This window comes from Esox lucius, chromosome 6 (genome assembly GCF_011004845.1).
Source record: "Esox lucius isolate fEsoLuc1 chromosome 6, fEsoLuc1.pri, whole genome shotgun sequence".
NCBI lineage: Eukaryota > Metazoa > Chordata > Actinopteri > Esociformes > Esocidae > Esox > Esox lucius.
The window spans coordinates 26,535,591-26,555,293 of NC_047574.1; the positions used below are offsets into that span (position 1 = coordinate 26,535,591).

The 19,703-nt window shown below is 41.1% G+C and overlaps 2 protein-coding genes across 9 annotated transcripts in view; both read left to right on the forward strand.

Annotated features, from left to right (window-relative positions):
• LOC105010718 (leucine-rich repeat-containing protein 27) lies at window positions 1–9,798 on the forward strand. 6 transcript variants are annotated; one of them, XM_034292774.1, is made up of 13 exons: window positions 1–77; window positions 361–421; window positions 737–1,049; window positions 1,139–1,269; window positions 1,370–1,428; window positions 1,658–1,785; window positions 2,636–2,870; window positions 6,162–6,284; window positions 6,670–6,763; window positions 6,974–7,132; window positions 8,795–8,928; window positions 9,263–9,389; window positions 9,526–9,798. In XM_034292774.1, the coding sequence occupies exons 5-13, from the start codon at window positions 1,370–1,372 to the stop codon at window positions 9,631–9,633; spliced, it is 1,167 nt and encodes a 388-aa protein (XP_034148665.1). In that variant the 5' UTR covers window positions 1–77; window positions 361–421; window positions 737–1,049; window positions 1,139–1,269; the 3' UTR covers window positions 9,634–9,798. The 6 variants fall into 6 exon arrangements, with proteins under 6 accessions (XP_034148665.1, XP_034148664.1, XP_034148667.1 ...); XM_034292773.1 differs by lacking the exon at window positions 361–421 and having other exon boundaries at window positions 11–77; XM_034292776.1 differs by lacking the exon at window positions 361–421 and having other exon boundaries at window positions 11–77; window positions 737–897.
• A 95-nt stretch (window positions 9,799–9,893) lies between these two features.
• pwwp2b (PWWP domain containing 2B) overlaps window positions 9,894–19,703 on the forward strand; it is a 52,646-nt gene continuing 42,836 nt past the window's right edge. The window contains exons 1-3 of one of the 3 annotated variants that reach the window (XM_010870258.4): window positions 9,897–10,728; window positions 13,217–14,945; window positions 17,198–18,909. In XM_010870258.4, coding sequence (XP_010868560.1) covers window positions 10,550–10,728; window positions 13,217–14,945 — 1,908 coding nt within the window. In that variant the 5' untranslated portion in view covers window positions 9,897–10,549 and the 3' untranslated portion in view covers window positions 17,198–18,909. Of the gene's footprint in view, window positions 10,729–13,216; window positions 14,946–17,197; window positions 18,910–19,703 lie in introns of those variants that run through there. The other 2 variants (XM_010870257.4, XM_010870256.4) reach the window with 2 other exon arrangements.

Consider the following 19,703-nt stretch of genomic DNA (forward strand, 5'->3'; position numbering starts at 1 on the left):
CGTAGTTGTCCTGTCCTGCCACCATGCCGGGGTTGCCATGGTAATAGTTGGTTACACGACTCGCTGGATAAAACCAGGTAACTAGATTAACTACCGTTAGCTTTTGTAGCTAACTACAGACATTTGTTAATAGTCTCTAAACATTCAATGAAAGTACGTGAAATTGTTGATAAACATGCAACCAAGGTTTTCTTATGCATTTCAGTGATATGTGAATGTACAATATTCCACAATATAATTGTGTTAGGCTAATATATGCAAATTAAGACGACCGCTTCAGCTAACATTATATCTGATTCTGTCTGTATATTTATCGTTCTGTTGATATGTGCATCTAATGGTGTCCTGTCTATGTGGCAGGGATGTGATGATTGTGATGCTGGAGCAACCTGAATTCCTCAACTTCCACTTCTACTGAACTGTAGTATTCTTGCAATCATTACGCAATGTTTTTTGTACTGTTCTTACTAGCCAATGTTTGTTACACAGATGTCGTTTAAGTAGTACAGAAGTCTACTGTACACTACTTTAGTAACTGTAGGCAAAAATGGAATTAGAGGAATATTAACGTGTGCCTGATTTCGCGAACGACGTTATACTGTTTGAACTAATAGTCAGGAAGAAAGCTTTAACATATCACTTTCAAAGGCGTGCCTGGGAATTTATTGGACTTTCAGATTGTTTAGGCTAACTAAAATATTTGTTTCAATGACTGAAGTTTTCTTTTTCTTTCTAGCCAACATGTTTTTTGACAGTATGATTGGAAATTACACTTTCATGATGGACTGATGCCAGGATACAACAGTTTACTGACTACTAAAGAAGATAACTGCACTACATCAATGTCCTCCTTACTAGAAGAGGACATTACTGACCTTCATTTAAGCCTCGATTGTGGTGATAATGCAGTTAAAACGCAAATCCTGCACATTCCAGTGTGTGTTGGACCTATGCCAATCAATGAATATGTTGCATCTGACACCTTATGTTTAAGCCGAAGAAACTTAAAAGACATTGCAGATCACATTTTGAAGTCTGCTAGTTTAAAAGTAGGTGAAGAATAGGATTCTGACATTTGACTCATGTTTTTCAAAGCTGATTGTATCCTCTCTTACTCTACCTTTCTGTTGTCTTTAAGAATTTGTATCTTGAAGGTAATGAAATATCAATGCTTCCTGATACACTGTTCACCAGTTTGCCAAACTTGGTGTGGTTAGATCTGCGAAATAACCAAATCACATCCCTTCCTGTGGAAATTGGTTTGCACAGGTATTATTTTGTTGTTTGTACAGGGAAAACATATTTTGTAGATTGTATAATAAATATGCTGTGGATTTCATTGGATTTACTTATTCCCTGGTTGATACAGATGTCTGAAGACATTATTGCTAGAAGGGAATCCTATCATGGAGCTTCCACTGGAATTGGGTGAGTCAAACTTTGTTCCCTCTGCAAATGTATTTTCTTTACACAAGAACATCACTGTAATGTACAGTGTTGCATCAAAATTCTAGAATAACTTGGTGTCTAGGATGTAATTTTCCCTACATTTAGAGTAGATTGTAGCATGTCATGGTTTTACACCCCAGCTTATTCTTCAGTGTCCCATCTCCAGGTGTCTACTGCATTAGGATTTATGTATGTTTGTACTTCTCAGGCAATGTGATTTCTCTCAAGGCCCTAAGTCTGAGGCATTGCCCCATCAAGTTTCCACCCCAAGAGGTCATGCAGCAGGGCCTCCAATGCATCCTCCAATACCTGCGGGGTGCAATGGCCAAACGACCGGTTAGCGTGCGTAGCTCTCTTCTAGGTGAATGAAAAGGATGACTGTACTGACACTCGTTGATGTTGAACAATGTAAAAGGCATAGTGTCTGATGTGTACTCTTCCAAACACTACTGGCATTTTATTGTGTATAAAATAGGATGGCTGGCCACTGAAATAGATTGTGGTACTGGTTCCACTTCAGCAGTCTCTTGTGTTCACTTGCGCATACAGCAGGCAGACATTTTGGGCAACTCTACCCCTGCAGTAATTTTAGCCAGATTAAAATGATTGATGATGATAGTGGGGTTTTCACACAGCGACTTTGTCATCAACTACTGGCATGAAACGTCCATGGCTGATTATCATGAATACCCAAATTCAACCCTCAACAAAAAGCCTACACGTAGGACACATTATTTTGTAATTACTGTAACGGGGAAAGACTCTGGGAGCATTCAGGTCCCTGGGGGGGCTTGTTATCAACAAAAAGAGAACGGTGAGGGGAGGAGGTGAGGGAGAAATCCAATCCAAATGTCAAACCCCTTTGCAGTAATATGTCGTGGCCAGTTTTCTCCGATTTAAAAACTTCATACATATGTGTATATATTAGTCTATATATAGGTACATTTATTTAATCTTGATGGATTTTATGTTGTTGCAACCAGGGCAATATGCTGGTGTTTAGAACATGTCATACCAGATTTCATCATGTTATTTCGTGGATGAGAGGTTATGCTTACTCTGGGTTCATTTACATGGAAACTTTGATTTCAACATAGATCTAAAGGAAAAATAGGAAACAGTAATTGTTTGCAACATAATTTTTATATTGCATATGTTTTCAAGCAAAGTTTTATTTATGTTTTAGTTGCAGACATGCCCCAAGTGCAGAAGCTAGAGTTGACAGACCTTGTGAAATCCAGTATGGATGCCTGTGAAGAAATGGTGGATGAAGACGAACTGCGGAAATTCAGAGAGCTAAGGCAGAAGATGATACAAATGGATAAGGCTGAATTAGGCTTTACAGTCTCTCTTTCATGCCTCCCAAGAACATCAGAGAGTGTTAGAGACCATAAGACCCACACCCTGCCCACCATTAAAAGGTAAATTCATAAAGGTTCCTTCAACAGAAATAGAGGAATATAGGGGCCCAAAATATATTTTTAGCATGGCAAGCTAAGTAGGCATTTCTGCATGCATCAAGTAGGTCTAAAAGTGGGTGTTATAAAACAGTTGGGAGGATCAACACAACTGGGTGTATCAAAACAGCTAATTGTGCTGATTGGTTGCAACCATTCAACGTAAGTAGGTGTATCCAAACTTGACAACAGATTTAGTAGATTCGTTAACACACAATACCGTTTTGTGTAGCTGCTTGCTACTTTATTGTAGTATATTAGCTAAACCAGTCAGACAGCAGGAAGCAGCCACGCCTAATTAACTGTTAGGTTCAACACCCCCACTTATGCTCAGTGGCCAGAGAGGGATCCTTTACCTCCTGAACCGAGTGTGGATTTCACAATGTGTCCTAAAAATCTCTAATGGGTCCAATTAGCTTTTGTTTGGTTTTGATATACCTAGTTGTAAAGGAAATTGTAGTTCATTTGAATTGTAGGCTGTTAGCAACTTTCAAAGAAATTAGAATGTTTCAATTCCATTGACTTCTAACTTATATCACAAAACATTGTCCTCACTAACAGTTAATGGCATATGGTTGGAAATCCAAGGTATTCCAGTTTTTCTTATAATAGCACTTATTGTATGCAATTTCTTATTATACCTGGTCATTTTGTAAATTAATGTTGACAAAATGAAGAAAATGATGTTTGTCATTTGCATACGGTATACAGTAGATTTATCCTACACATGAATACAGTATATAAAAGAGGTAGAACAGGGCTGGAAACAAATTTAAATTTAATTGCCGGGCTCAAAAGACATATACTGGAGAGGGATCTGGCATGCTCAGATGAGGAGGGAACAGCTGGCTCTGGTGTACATATATAATCCCTTCCTGCTCACCCCACCCTCCCTGAGCAGGAGAAATGAACCTGTGAAATGTCCTTCTCTGATGCAGTCTCTCTGCGTGGCGGGGGCCATAATCAGACCACAGATACAGTGCATTTGCAATTTCCACTTAAATCTACCCCGTACCGGTGCGAAACTGGTCTATCATCATGAGATTCCAATTCTCCCACATGGTGACCGCAAATGTCAATTACTAAGGAAATTAGTTTTGCAGCACAAGTCAATCAATTGATATCAGAGAAATGTGGGAGGGGGTGTCTCTTCCTCTACCATCTCTGCTGCCCATCCTCTCATATGTCATATTAGGACTGATACAATGTTGACGCATATATTACAGTCTATGTTTCTTCCTCTGATAAAGTGGTGCAGGAAGTTATCTACGTACTGACAAGATTGGGCTTCAATGCTCTGACAATAAGAATAAATGTTAGCAAGGCTGGAAGGCAGGCAGTAGAAGCAGATTTGCAGTTAAACAAAAAGGACAACTCTAAAATAATATTGTTTTTCTTGAAGTTGCCGGAATGCCACTTGCATCCACTTATCAAATTAATATTCCATCAGTTTACCATCTCAATACAAATTAGCAATGACATATGTCGACCAAATGTTGAAAATCTTGGATTGACATCAGTACCAAAAAAAGATCCACTTTCACTGGTTGGAAATTGCCTACCATCGGAAAAGTCCCACAGTTCAAACGACAAACTGGTTTAAAAGATAAAATAAGACTGAGTACAGATTATAGCCCACAGGGCACAGCTGCTTTAAGCCCATTTTAATGTTCCAGAAAGAAAGTTTACTGTTCAGTTTAAATGGAAACAGTGTTGTACTAACCCACCAGTTGAAAAACTGAGAAAGGTTAGATTGGTGTTTGGCAACAGTTGTCAGAATAGCCACTATCCTTTAAGCATGTCACGTATTGATTGAATTATGATGTTCAGAGAGAACATGAGAAGTGACTTGACCCTAGTTGAGGCAATACTCCCCTTTTCAAACTCAATTACCATACTTATTGATGTAAAAAAAAAAAGTTTGTGTTTCCCTAGACCTCCACACAAAACAAAGGTGACATCTTTAAGAATGTGAAGACCATTAATGAGTATGTTCCATATCAGGATTATTCAACTTCAGGCTTGGAACGCTGAAACACTTTCTTGTTTGTACCTGGTATTTAACTGCTCTCACCTGTTCGAATAGCAATTTTCTATGTTTGCACATGCAGAAGTGATTGCTTTCAATCAGAGGTATTCAACCCTTTCTCCGGGACCCTCATATGTTCCACAACTTAGTTGTAGCCCAGAACAGGCACAGCTGATTCACTAATCAAGGGCTTGATGATTAGCTGATAAGTCTAATCTGGTAAGCTAGCTCTGGAATAGATCAAATACATGGAACGGCATGGGGTCCCTGAGGAGAGGGTTGAATAACTGATTTGATAACAATTATTTATCAGTCTTCCCAATAAAAACTAGTTGAAAATTTTATATTTTGTATGTTTGGGGTCCATGTGTCAGGATGCCTAGTTGACAACATTAATGTGTTGAGTGTTTCAGATCACTGTTCATTTTGATAAAGACACTCATCTTTTCCCTCTTTTGCATGATGATGAGACTGGCAATAGCCTGGTGTAACCCAGGCTAGCATAATAGCACTGCATCATTGTGAGATCCCTTTTTTGAATACAGTGTGACTGTTTAAACATTTAATGGTTTTGTGCGAAAATATTTTGAAGTGGAGTCAGCCCACTCATTCTTCCTCTTAGGCAATGGGAGAAATTATGTGTATAGCATTGGTTCTGAAATATTTTGGGGGCAGGGACCACTTTTGTGTCAGCAAATTCCCCCTCATAATCAGAATCAAAATCTGAGAGAGATATAAAATAGCTTAAAAGGAGTTTTACTATGATTTGTCAGTATAGGGCTGAATAAACTATGACTTGGCTCTGGGAATGAACATTTTAAAGCCCACCTCTTGGCAATGGACAGAGCATTTTACAGTTTAAGCTAATTTCTAGGCATTCTACACATTTTGTCATGGGGCAAGAAGTATTAAGAAATGTCATCAATGGAGTACTGTGTAGTACCTCATACCCATTTTGGTTTGAGAACCTCTGGTGTATAGTATCTCTTCTTTGTACTGCTTAGCTGTTTAACCATACTTAACCGCTGTACTTAACCGCTGTACTTAACCGCTGTACTTAACCGCTGTACTAGACTGTGGAATACTGCATGGACCATGTCAGAGCATTTTATTACAGTCTCCGAGGAGGCCTGCGATTTAAGTCCCCCAGGCCTTGTAGGGACACAGCCATTCTGAGAGCAATAAAAGATAAAATAAAAACATTTTCCTTCGATCTGTTTTACCAGGGGAAATGTATTTCCTGAGCTCCCTTCGTTGGACATGCAGTATTGGAAGAGGTCAGAGGAGAGAACACTAGCTGCGATGAGAGAGCTTAGGGAAAAACAAGCCATTCTTGAGGAAAGAAGAAAGTAAGTTATTATTGTTTAATTTTACAGATTTATAGCAGAATGATTTAAATGCGTCCTATGACTCGCTACTTCAATTTGGGGCTTTTTGAATCCTATAAATTACATACAGACATTTAGTAGTATTACCGTCATTCCGTCCCCGAGTTAGAGAGAACTTTCTCCTTGCAGTTTCAGAAATCAGGGTTATGTTATAGTCCCAGAAAGGGAGAGTAATTCATTATGTATCTACAAAAGCCAATGACAATGCCAGTAACAGGTAGGTAAAGGAATACAGCAAGATATAAGAGATATAAGCTTGTCCTAAACAAGATAAGACTGACCTTAGATCAGAGATGATGTGGTTCTCGATTCCTCAGAAGGCTTTCTGCCCTTCTTTTTTCCTTAGAGGTCAAGAGCTCCTCAAGGAATGGCGTACTCATGCTAAGGTCATGCAGGCAAAAAAAATATTAGAGCTCAAGCAGGAAAGGCTTGAGAGACAGGTATGTGTGTCTGCTATGAAATTTATTTTTTCACTTTCCTGACGTTCACTTCTCAGCCAGAAGAGGGCAGCCTGACACCAGCCTGAGGAAAAGGTTAAAAAGTTAATAGACAGGGAGAAAATCTGAATTCAAAGAATACTTTCTTGTTGTAAGGCAACTGTCTGAGTGAAGTTGAAGTAGACAGAGAGAGGATATCCTTGTTTCTGGCAGAAGTTGAAAAAGATAGCATCAGGCTATGTGGACACTCAGCTGAAGCTGTCCAAGTTGGAGACAGCGTCTGGCCTAGATAACAATGGAGCATTCTGCCTTGAGTGTGCAGGATCAATCATCCTGAAGTCGGGTGTCCACCTTGAGACCCCCCCACAGATGGTAAACACCATTCCACAGACAACTAGCACACACATCAGTTTGTCAAATACACATTGATACAACCCCACTTATATACAACCCCGTTCATATACAACCCCGTTCATATACAACCCTGTTCATATACAACCCCGTTCATATACAACCCCATTTCCAAAAATGTCACACTGTGTAAAATGTAAAGAAAAACAGAATGCAATGATGTGCAAATCATTTAAACCCTATATTCAATAGAAAATAGTACAAATACAACATGTTAAATGTTGAAACTGAGAAATGTTAATGTTTCTTGAAAAATATATGCCCACTTTCAATTTGATGCCAGCAACAAGTTTCAGAAAAGCTGGGACAGGGGCAATAAAAGTCTGGAAAAGTTGGGTAATGCTAAAAAAATAAAAACACTTGTGGAACATCTCAACTAATTAGATTAATTGGTAACATATCAGTAAAATAATTTAGTATAAAAAGAGCATTCCAGCGAGGATGAGTCTTTCAGAAATAAAGATGGGGAGGGGTTCACCACTCTGTGAAAGACTGCGTAGGCAAATAGTGCAGCAATTTAAGAATAGCATTTCTCAACAAAAAATTGCAAAGTGTTTGGGGATCTCATCAGCTACACTACATAATATCATTATGTAGATTCAGAGAATCAAGATTCAGAGAATCCGGAGAAATCTCTGTACGCAAGCATAAACAAGATCCAAAAACGCTGCTGTCTTCTTTGGGCTCGAGCTCATTTAAGATGGATTGGAAAATTGTCCTGTAGTCTGAAATTATTTCTGGGAATCAAGGATGCTGTGTCCTCTGAGCTAAAGAGGAGAGAGACCATCCGGTTTGTTATCAGAGAACTGTTCAAAAGCCTGCATCCATGATGGTATGGGGGTGCATTAGTGCACATGGCATGGGTGACTTGCACATCTGTGAAAGCACCATTAATGCTGAATATATGCAGAATTTGCAGCAACATATCGTGACAACCAGGGAAGGCTTTTCTTACTTCAGCAAGAAAATGCCAAACCACATTTCTGCACGTATTACAACAGCATGGCTCCGTAGTAAAATAATCCAGGTACTAAATTGGCTTGCCTGTCGTCCAGACCTGTCACCCATTGAAAACATTTGGCACATTATGAAACGAGAAATATGACAAAAGGAGACCCTGAACTGTTGAGCAGTTGAAATTCTATATCAAGCAAGAATGGGAAAACATTTCACTTTCAAAACTACAGCAATTGGTCTCCTTATTTCATGCCCCTGTCCCAACTTTTTTGAAACGTGTTGCTGGCATCAAATTCAAAATGGCCATGTATTTTTCCATAAACAAATACGTTTCTCAGTTTCAACATTTGATATGTTGTCTTTGTACTATTTTCAATTAAATATAGGGTTAAATTATTTGCAAATCAGAAGCATTCTGTTTTTATTTTACGCAGCTGCCCTACTTATTTGGAAACAGGGTAGTATATATGATTCTGAATTTATTCAGATTGTGATCTAGTATTCAACATTTTCTGCAGGTTTCAGATAGTATGTACTAGATATTACTTTGCTAGAAGTCAGTCTTTGTCACTGAATGCACTGTCATCCATACATAACTACATAGCTCACAGTTTTATTTGATAAAGAGAAAACAACATTTTATAGAAATGTATGTCTTTGTTACAGATAGAAATTAAAGCTCCATATGCGACAGACGGTAGTGTTTCTGAACATGGTGTGGTCAAGACCCTCAACTCCCCACCAATGACGATCCAGAAACAGAGATCAACCATGTCCTATAAGGAGCACCAGGAAGTCAGGTATAATACAGATAACAGGGACAGTTACCACTGTGGTAAAATCATGCCAAAGAACCACTTACAGCTGCCACCAACTGAAGCAATGGCAAATCATTCAAAGATGTTGAGAGGCATCTTGTGGAAAGAGGCTGTTTGTACAGCAGTACAATAGTATGTTATCCCCTCGGTGAAAGTCTTGTTCAACTTTCCTTTATAATTACTGTACCTATTGATGTTAGAGTACGCCTTTAGCATTTAACACCCTACTGTATGATAACCACATCAAGCAATGATACTAAAAGCTTTGTTTGTGGGATGGTGGAATGTATTTGACCCTTGACCTATGTGATCTCAGGGAGGCCAGGGACAGAGATTTTGAGCTGCGTATCAGAAGCCATGTTCAAATGATGCAGGAAAGACACAGAAGGCCAGGCGGTAACGCCCAAGAGGAGACAGATGCAGCAAGGCGAGAAATTGAGGAAGTAGGTTACTCTTTTAATGTATGAAAAGGGAACCAATCAGTCTTTTTCATTGCTCAATTACAAATAAGCCCCAGGATTTGAATAAATATCTGGCAATTTTTTTAATTGTAATTTTGTTAATTTGCCTCTGTTTCAGGCCAAAGGGTTGCAGTCAGAACTCGCTCAGATAAAACGGGACCAAGACATTGAGTATCGATTCTTAGCATTTACTGGGGAAAACTCACCAAGATGCTATGACAAATAAACGTATTAGTGTTCAATAAGCCTATACTGACATATAAAATAGTTGCAGTATTAATTAAATGTGAACAAGTACTACTACAGTGGGTGGAATAAAGGCACCCTGCAAACAAGTTTAGTAATTTACAATGGTATGCAATAACCAATAATAAACAGCTCAGATGTGTTCCACCACTGTGAAGTGTTCTTAATTTGCCCACAGCATGGTGCTATACCCTGCTCTTCTGTCTGTTTCACATTCACGCACATACACAAATATATGTAATAAGTTATGTTCAATCTGCTTGTATTCCAAGTAAAGCAAACATAATTCCTTAAGTCAGTCTGTCCCATAATGTATAACAGTATGAGTAGTCTAAGTCACTGTATTTTGAAGTGCCTGCACCTGTATGGTGTTATCCAGTTATCCAGTGACTGATCATGTATACTTACACAACTTAACTGTTTGTCTATAGTCAAAATGTCTTAGTGGTAATGGTGGCACTGAAGTTTAGAAGTGTAGTCTACATTCAGTTGGTAATGGCACAGTAAAAATGTAATCGTAAAGAAGATAAGTCAAGAAGTACAAATAAATAAAAACATCCATTCCAAGAAGGGTGGATGCTTGTCAGTAAATCAGCAGAGAAGACATGGCTAGTTAAAAAAACAGCTTATAATGAAATAGCAACGTTTTCTGAACTGTAACTATATTGGAGTCAGCAGTAAACTGAAAGACAAATGGTACAATTTCAAGCAAGACAGAGGGGCAATCTCAAAAGATGTCTCTCCTCTGTCTTTGTGTGATGTCACCAGTGGTAGAACTGTTGTAATTGACTTGGTGGGGGCGATGGCGTCATTTCGTGCACTGGTGTAGCCTCCCGTGCTCGAAAGTAGAAGGGAGTAGCATCTTTAGCGAGGCGATCGTGGCTCCCGCGGCCGGGATGGAGTACCGCCAAGCCGGACACCTCACGTCGGAAAATATGGAGGCTGTTGCCGAGGATCTGCGGGCCGGCTCTCGGATTCCTGTCACTATCGATCAAATAGTTAACGATACACTCGTGGTGACACTTACCTATCAAGAAAGGAGTTACATGGGGATATTACTCGATTGCAACAAAAAGTGAGTCTTATTTCGTTGAATCATTTTACACATTTATCACCAAGTAATTAGCTAGTCAGCTAATGTTAGCTAGCTAATGTAGCATGCTAAACCTGCTAGCTATAACGTTAGCTACACATGGGCCTTCATACAAAGACTCAATGGGGTTTCAGCCAGCTAATATGCTAGTTAGCCAGCTAACTATCTGGTTTACCCACGTTCACATCCAACATATTTATAGCATTAACACTTTTGGTTACAGTGTAATTTAGATTAAGGTAGCCACTCTGCTAAAGTAAACGTGATGGGCATTTCAATACACTTTAAGTCTACGTTGTTACCTTCATATCTCATTGTTACCTTCTGTAACTAGCTAACTAACGGTAGATCACTGTTGGCTACACTGGCAACAATATATCCAACTATGCCAGGCCTTGCTGAAACAGGATTTTTATGAATCACTTTGAAAAATGTGCTTGCCTATTATAATCTACCAAGCTAACTGTAAAAATATATTTGCATACTTAAATTGTTATTAAGTGATGGGCATTACAATTATTATGTAGCCTAATCCTGGTGCTTTTACTGTAGGCCCCTGTTGAAACTCATACAATTTGACCCTGACAATTATAATTAGTGTTGCCAGGCCTATTTATAAATGATTGACCTAACACTAAATAAGACGACACATATAGCTGTTATGCTGTTGACGATTGGCACTTGATTACAGACAGCAGCACAACTAGGCTCTAGGCCTACTTTGTGCTTGACAAAGGGTGAACAACCGGTACATGATGTTGGCTAGGAATCAAATATAGGCCCATTATATAGGGTGTTAACCATAGAGGTAAGGTATAAAATGTTCTTCAAATGATTGTTATTCATAAGTGAAATGAATTATCTGGTGTGCAGCATGTCACACCAGGAGTCTACAGTCACATGTACTGGCCTTGTGTTGCACCTAGTATGCACTAAATACCAGAGTGTTTATTTATTTATAGACTCAGAATCATACCATTAGAATCTTACTAGCTTTTTCTGTCATTAAGACGTAGATTGAGGCCTACCCTTTTCCATGATCGATTACTCCAAAGGCCCTGAGATTCACCTTCCCCCATGGAAAATAACTAGGCTTAAACAAAGAACAGTTTGGTGTACAGGCCTATTTTGACTTGTCGGTGTCAAAATGTGAGTTTTTCCCTCAGGTTTATAGAAATGCATTTCCCTTCATTGTGTTTCTCCAGTTTTCATGTGATATGTTATTTTGCAGGATCTCTGAATCTAGTTGTAAGGTACACAACATTAAATGGCAGCAATGTTTGAGTCGTGGCTGGTTAACCGCTATGTCCTTGTAGAAAGCCTAGGCCAGGACTTTGTGTACTCTATGCTGTCTATGTCAATCATGGCAATTATTGAGGTTCTGTTGGTCAAGAAGAGTTTTTAAAGGTCTCCTCCAAGATCAGGTAACAGGCCTCAACAAGCCTTTTAATGATAGGCGCCAGCATTACCTGCTCATGGGAAACGCCTTTTGGGCTTCCTAAATGTGCTTTAATTAATAATCTCAAAACAAACCAGCACCCAGCAGACAGTGATGTGAAAACAAGTGAATCTCCTGGCTCTCCGAATCCCGAGTGATTCATGGGATTGTTTTTGTTCAGTCAGATGGAATGGAGGGGGGCTCCTGGGCGTCCTGTTCTCTTTGTCTGCCTTGACTGACAGCAGAGCACAGCCATGTTGCTGCCTTGGCTGCTGTCAGCTACCTTTCTCTTTGGACAGAAGCCAGGGTTGGACATATTCCATCTAAAGGGCCACTGGCATACAAAAAAAGAACAGTTTACCAAGAAACGACACAGACATTCCAGTGTTTGTGATTTGAACCCTAGGGAATAGGCTAGCTAGGTGGACAACAACCTGCTTGTTTCTTACTCGAGTAGTAAAGCGAATACAGCTGATGAGTGGAAAGTGCTGTGACTTAACAAAGGAAAACCTTTTTAGATTACTTTATGTATTCAAATTGGGAATAAAAAACAACATAGAACACTTTGCATTAGGAAATGGGAGTGGGTTTCATGAAGTAGCTTGTTTACAGCATTAACATCTGCTATAGAAGCATTAAGCATCTGTTGTTTGATTAACATGCTGTCTGCCACAGCTACATGAACTGAATGTCTTAATGAACGTGGCTTGCTTTAAAGTTGCCGCAGTATCTTATCCTCTGAATACTTCTAATTTCTGTGTTTTACAATTTCCTAGACTGTGGATAGTAGAAAACCAATACCATCCTCTTGAATAACTTAAAGGGTTAAAACAGTAACAAGATCACCCCTTTCAAGCGGCAAAGCTCTTGCAAATACACAGACTTTTCAGAAGTAGATCTGTGGATAAATAATTTAATGTCAAGCCCTACCCCTACAGAATGTGGAGTGATGAAGATTTGATTATTGGATGTAATGTAACCCAGTCCTATAAAACACACTAAATAAAACATGCTCTGCCATTTTTCTTTTAGGACTGGCCTTTTCTGTTTACCGGAGGTCACAACGAAACCAGTGGAATGTCCTGCATTGAAACCTGGTTGTGAAATCCCTGAAGTCCTAAGGGAGGAGTCTGTTACTAAACCTCCCAGCAAGGATTCGCATCATAGACCAAAGGATGAAAACTCACTGCCTGAAAATTATCCAGCAGGTGCCCACGTCCCTGTCCCTCTACCCACACCAGTGCCAGCTGGGCAGGCTCCATACCCTCCTTATTTTGTAGGCGCTCCCTTCCCTCAGCCCATATGGGTTCGTCACAGCTACGGTCAATGGGTACCGCAGCCCCCACCACGAACAATCAAGAGGAAGAAGAGGCGCTCCCGGGAGCCTGGGCAGATGACTGTGAGCACCATCCGGCTCCGCCCCCGTCAGGTGTTGTGCGAAAAGTGTAAGAACTCTCTGAACAGTGACGAGGACGGCAAGGATGGCATGTCTACCGCCAAGGCGTCGAGGAAAGAGAATGCGCCGCAGAGTGACGAGGACTCCAAAGACAGGTCCATCAAGGTGGCTACTAAAGACGACGCGGACACTGGAAAGGATAACAAGAGGCGGGAGAACGGCCCCGCCACCTATGACAGCAAGCGGCTTCGGAAGGACAAGAAGGACGATGAGCCAAAGTTCCCTGCGGTTCCGTGCATTCCCCACAGCCCGGTGATCAAGATCTCCTACAGCACTCCGCAGGGCAAGGGTGAAGTCATGAAGATCCCAGCTCGGGTCCACGGCTCAGTTAAGCCCTTCTGCCCAAAGCAGCTGATGTCGAATGGTCTGGGTGACCACCAGAGCAAGTTGCCTGAGCCCGCCGCTCTAACCCAGAGCCAGGAGCAGCGTCACATCCTGGATGCCACCAGGACGGGTCTGACCGTTTCCATTCCGAAACTCAAGCTTCCCAGGCCCCTGACAACCGGCTTGGACCTGCCCTCCCCCAAGATCCGCGTGAGGACCCTGGGAGATGGGGAGGACAGCCTGACGATGTACGAGGCGGAGCTGCTGGAACATCCGAGAAGAAAGGGCACAAGGGTTCCCGTTCCCGGTCCGCTGCCACACTCAGAGGACTCTGGAGAAAAGACCCCGATGGAGCTATGGTCGGGGAGCTCCGGCGAGGAGGCCGACCGAGGCCACGGTGACCTCACACTCCTCATCAACTTCCGCAAGAGGAAGGCGGACTCCTCAAGCATATCTGTGTGCAGCACCGACAGCCTGGACGAGTCTAAATCCTTCAGCTCAGACGGCACGTCCCCGGAGCTCTGCGATCTGGCGCCCGGCGAGCACATCTCGTCCGTGTCCTCGTCCTCGCGAGACGACAGCAAGACAGTGCCGCCGCTCACAGTTCGCCTGCACACACGCAGCATGACCAAGTGCGTGACAGAGGAGGGTCACGCGGTGGCCGTGGGGGACGTGGTGTGGGGGAAGATCCATGGTTTCCCCTGGTGGCCAGCCAGGGTGCTCAGCATCAGCGGCATACGCAAGGAGGAGTCCGTTAACTGCGAGGCCCAATGGCCAGAGGCAAAGGTGGCTTGGTTCGGCTCGCCCACCACCTCTCATCTATCCGTCGCCAAACTATCCCCCTTCCGGGAGTTCTTCAGGTCGCGCTTCAACCGCAAGAAGAAAGGAATGTACCGGCGAGCCATTGTGGAAGCTGCGAAGGCGGTGGGTCACATGACCCCTGAGATCACTTCCCTACTCACCTCTCACTGCGAAACGTAGGTGTGTCCACAACATGTTCACTGAAACGAGATTCATTTACAAACCAGAGCATAAAATACGATTTAGCAAATGCATTTTTAGGCTATGGATGCGAAAGTGAACTTTTCATATTCGTGCAGTTGGAATGTTGGGTTGCTGTTAGTTATTTTCAAACAGGAGTTTCACTAAGCGCATTCAGTGGCAGAAAATATTTGCTATAAAAACAAGCATGCCTGCGCATGGAGAGAAGTACTCTCACAGTATATACATATCCTGTGTAAAGCTCCAATATCTACAATTGTCAGTGTAATATGCACATGGGTAATGTTGGGTAATGGGTAATGAAATGGGTAATGTTTTACCTTTCCTATCGAGGGTGACTAAGGTGGTGGAAAATGGCAATTAGCCTACTGATATTTTTTGGTTTTGGGTCGCTAAATATCATTTATGCACACCATCTAATGTAGCCTATAAAAAGACAACAGGATAGTTGGAAGAAAAAAGGGTCTGGTCAAGTTGTTGCTCACGTGTTCCTGAATTATCTGGCATTACATTCCAATGTAAACTTAAATGTTATGCAAATGATGTAAGATAAGGAATCTTCTCTCTCTACCATAGTGTAAAAAGGCCCATAGTCAGTTTGATACCTTTAAAAATATATATATCCACACTTGCTGTTTGGTGGTCAATCACACTACTCTTGCCGTGTCTTGGCATTCAAAATAAACTAAAAGACAGTCAACAACTTAAACTAGCTGTGATTCTAGCAGTGACACAGAAACTTTTTTGAAATGGTTAATGCTCAAATAATTCTTTAAAAAAAATTTAAATCACAGAACGAGCTCTGTGCTGCTACAAGTTTAGGATTCATTATCAGCCCCATCAACATAGTGAATGGGGAAAATGGATTCAAAGAGGATTTCAGGGATGAAGTCATCAGCCCAGATTCCGTTTCTCTCTGATAACTGGATGCTGCAACTCCGCTCAGGCGTTTCTTTTACATCTGCTACATTAGATAACAGAATGTGCCATCCTAAAAAGAAGAGCTGTGATTAGCCACTGACTTACAATGGATGTTATGAGTCATAGCTTTGAAATACCTCAGAGCCCACTCTGGAAATTGTTTTAAGATGTATTTGTTCCAAACACAATGTCTAAATAGCATTAAATATATTTATCTTTTTAATGTTGAAATCTAAATCTAAACAGTGTCCGTCTTTTGGACTAGTGTTTCTCAACCCTGCTCCTGGACGCTCCCCTGCCCTGCATGTTTTACATCTCTCCCTGCCCTAACATACCTGATGTAGCTCATAAAGGACTTGATAATGAGCTGATCATGTGACAGAGCAGGAAAAGATCTAGAACATGCAGGGTGGGGTGCCTCCAGGAGCAGGGTTGAGAAACACTGTTTTAGACTACACTAAAATGGGTATACTGACGGCAAGACATTTACAATTAGAACAAATGATAAGGTTTTGAAAAAGAGGATGGAGTAAAAAAGAGCAGGATTCCTCATGGCCCTAACAAAGGCTATAGTTCAGTCAGTTGGGGAAGTGTTCTTGGAATGGACCGTCCAGTCAGTATGGCCTCTGGAAGCTATTCGCCTGTTTGACTGTTTTGGCTAACACAACATTCTTTGCTTTTAGAAGGTATGGTTGCACAAGATTATCAAATGCCAACCTTTCAAGTTTCATGATTTTGTTTGATTAGTTGTTGTGGAGCTGTGAGACGGCCTGGTCATATGAATCTTTTTGGTGATTGTCTGGACTCAGGCCCCATGTTGCAATGCATCCAGCCCCTCTCTCACACACACACACACCTTCACCTGAGTTAAATATTGTCTTAGGTTGATAAGATATGGCCAGACAGCGCCCAGGGTCACTGTTTGCTCTGTTGAAGCCCCTGTAGCAATGTGACAGTACACTGGGACATGGCTCACTTCATAAATCACAGCTAGAAGCTGTTCTCTTGAAATCATAGGGTTTTTTCCCATGTCAGCTATCCAGAATAAATGAACTGAAATGCGTTGGATACCTCATTGAATATAGTAAGATGGTGGAGGATAGTGTATTGGGTTGGGATTTGAAATGTTCCATATCTTTTAAATGTCAAGTCTGAATCCGTATGTTTTGTAAACATGCATAATTCTCCGTACTATGTCAAGGTCTGAAGAATGTCCCTCCATGTGAAACCAGACTGCCCTGCTCATTTCTCTGTTCTTCTATCCCTTTCTTTCTCTTGCCTTTTATCTTGTCTCATCTTACTCTCTGTAGAGTCTGAAGACAGAAGAATGGTCTTCTCTGTGGCTTCAAGAACCTCTCAGACTTGAGTCATCTATCACTGGGAGAAAGAATGGAAGCCTGTGCAGTTGCCACGATCGCTATTTATACAACTTTCCCCCCCTTGTGGCTGGAGTAAAATGGCTGCCCAGGTGGACTGTCATTGACTGAATAAGGGAGCAAGAAAGGCATGGAATGAACTACAAGGAATATTTTTTTTTGTTTTGTTTTTGATTTAACCGTATTTCAATAGAACTGAATCGGAAAACACTACCAATACGAATGTATTTATTATCTGTAACTATTTATCCATAACAATTTAAGTTGACCTTTGTACAATCCCATAAGATCTCCGTACTGCTGCTTTTATGAACGTCCTTCAGAGTCAGAGGGCCTTGTCTGATCTGTTCTGTCCCAGTGCCATCCTTATTGGAAGCCCATCAACTCTTTGAACAGACCAGGAAAATGTACATCCACAACATTTCCGGTGAAAAGTCTTACTCTACACTTATTTTCCAAAAATGAGAACATAACATCAATTCATCCAGAGAAAGAGCTGTAGTTTCTTCCATCTTCCAGAGTTTCATCCTTGTAGCCTTCTTCAGCATTGCTAGTTGGATATGTCAATGTAATGTTATTTCTACATTCTTGAAACATTGATGTCTCTCTGTCTCTTTCATTTCATTTTGGTTTGAATACCATAGAAGTGTAGTATGTATAGGTTGTCGTTGAGAGATCCCAGAGTTCAGTTGTACTCACTTTAATTATTTAATGTCATGTAAAGAAAAGCACTTTATCTGTACCTTGGTGGCCTGCTGTAGGCTCGTTGTCCTATCACTAACTGGAGTTGCAGCTCTGAGAGGCAACCTGAGTTCAAATGTCTCAACGTTGACTATCCATGGCCTTGGAGATGACTTTTTTTTTTTTTTATTTAATTTTTGGGACACCAGAGATTTAACCTTTTTTTCAGGGGTGGTTGTGTACACTGTATTCTTGCATTTTGGTCTTGGTGTGTCTTTGTACATTCTCTTAACTCACCCCAGTTCTATCCTCATCAAATGTTTCCACTGGAGGCAGTGGATAAGTGTCAAACCCTATGCATCAATTAAAGCTTTATAGACACCCGGAACTGCTGTAAGAATACTGTGAATTCAACTTTTTGAGTGGTAAAGGGGTATGGGAGGTAGGTGGCTACTCTGGAAGTGTATTTCTGGCTACAGGTTTTCACACTACAGTCTGGAGTGGGAGGCTCCAGGATCCACCTTTATTTACCATAGAGTTGAAAGCAGCACTGTTGAAAGGAGGGAAAGGGGGAGACAGCAGAAACAGGAACCATGGGTAGTTCAGGAGGCACCAAATGGGGGTGGGGGGGGATGGGCAAAGTCTACCTAGACTTGTTCAGCATGAATTGCTCATTGTTTTTTTTAGTTTTCTGTTGCAAAACGTTTCTGTTGTGAGCCCTGATGAACACGACCCAGAGCTCCTGTTGCTTTTGTGTTCCATTTTGAATCCCTTTGGCTTCGTTTGACTCTTTAGGAGAAGGGGGGGGCTAATTCTGGTTTATGATTAAGATGGAAGCGGATGTCAGGAAATTCCCGTGTTTGATGAGCAACATGGCTGTCTGCTCTTGGTCAATGTTATTGTCTATTTTTTTTATTTTTTATTTTTTACATGTACTGTACATAAAATAAAATATACAGGCAATACTTGTGCTGGTTTGTTGTTGTATTCATTTTGACAACCTATCTCATGTCGTGACATTTTCATCTGCATATCAGCACTACTAGTTAGGGTCTACTCTATGTAACTCAGTTAAATGAGGCCATGTCTCTTTCATATTGTAACTCAGGTCCTCCAACAGATTCTGTGGTCTAATGATGTGTGTTCAGGTCTAAAGGACCGCTAAATGTGTACTCGGTGGAATCGGCATGTGTGGTTCTGTCTTTCCTTCCAAAAGGATAATTGGGAAGACACTAAAAACATTTGGCACAAAACAATTCTGCAACTACACTTATTCAATGGAGAGCACCATGTTAGTTACCAGGTAAACAACATACTCTGTGAGACTTGATGCCGGATTTTCCTTGGAAATATTTTTTTCTGTATTGTACCTAGTTAAAAATATTGTCGCCTTGGAAGGTGACATGTGACACTTCCGACACAGATACTCCCCACAGCTACTGAGGTCTAAAGATGTCTCGCTCAATGTGTATTGGAGTGGAATTAGTAGCAAGTCCAGTTCTGTAGGCCCCTTCCATTTCTACAGAATCAGAAAAAAATATTGTTTGGAAGAAACTAAAAGCATCTCATATTTGCACAGAAAGGAATTGTACTATTACCAGCAACAACACTTGACAGAGAGCACTAGGTTAGTTACACACAAACAACATTGTCAGTGAGCTTTAACCGCCTTCCTGGTAAGGGGTGTGGCCAAAGCCCAGTGAGCACGTTTCACCTTATGACGTAGCAAGAGTTTTTCTTTGTTAGTATTGATCCGTTA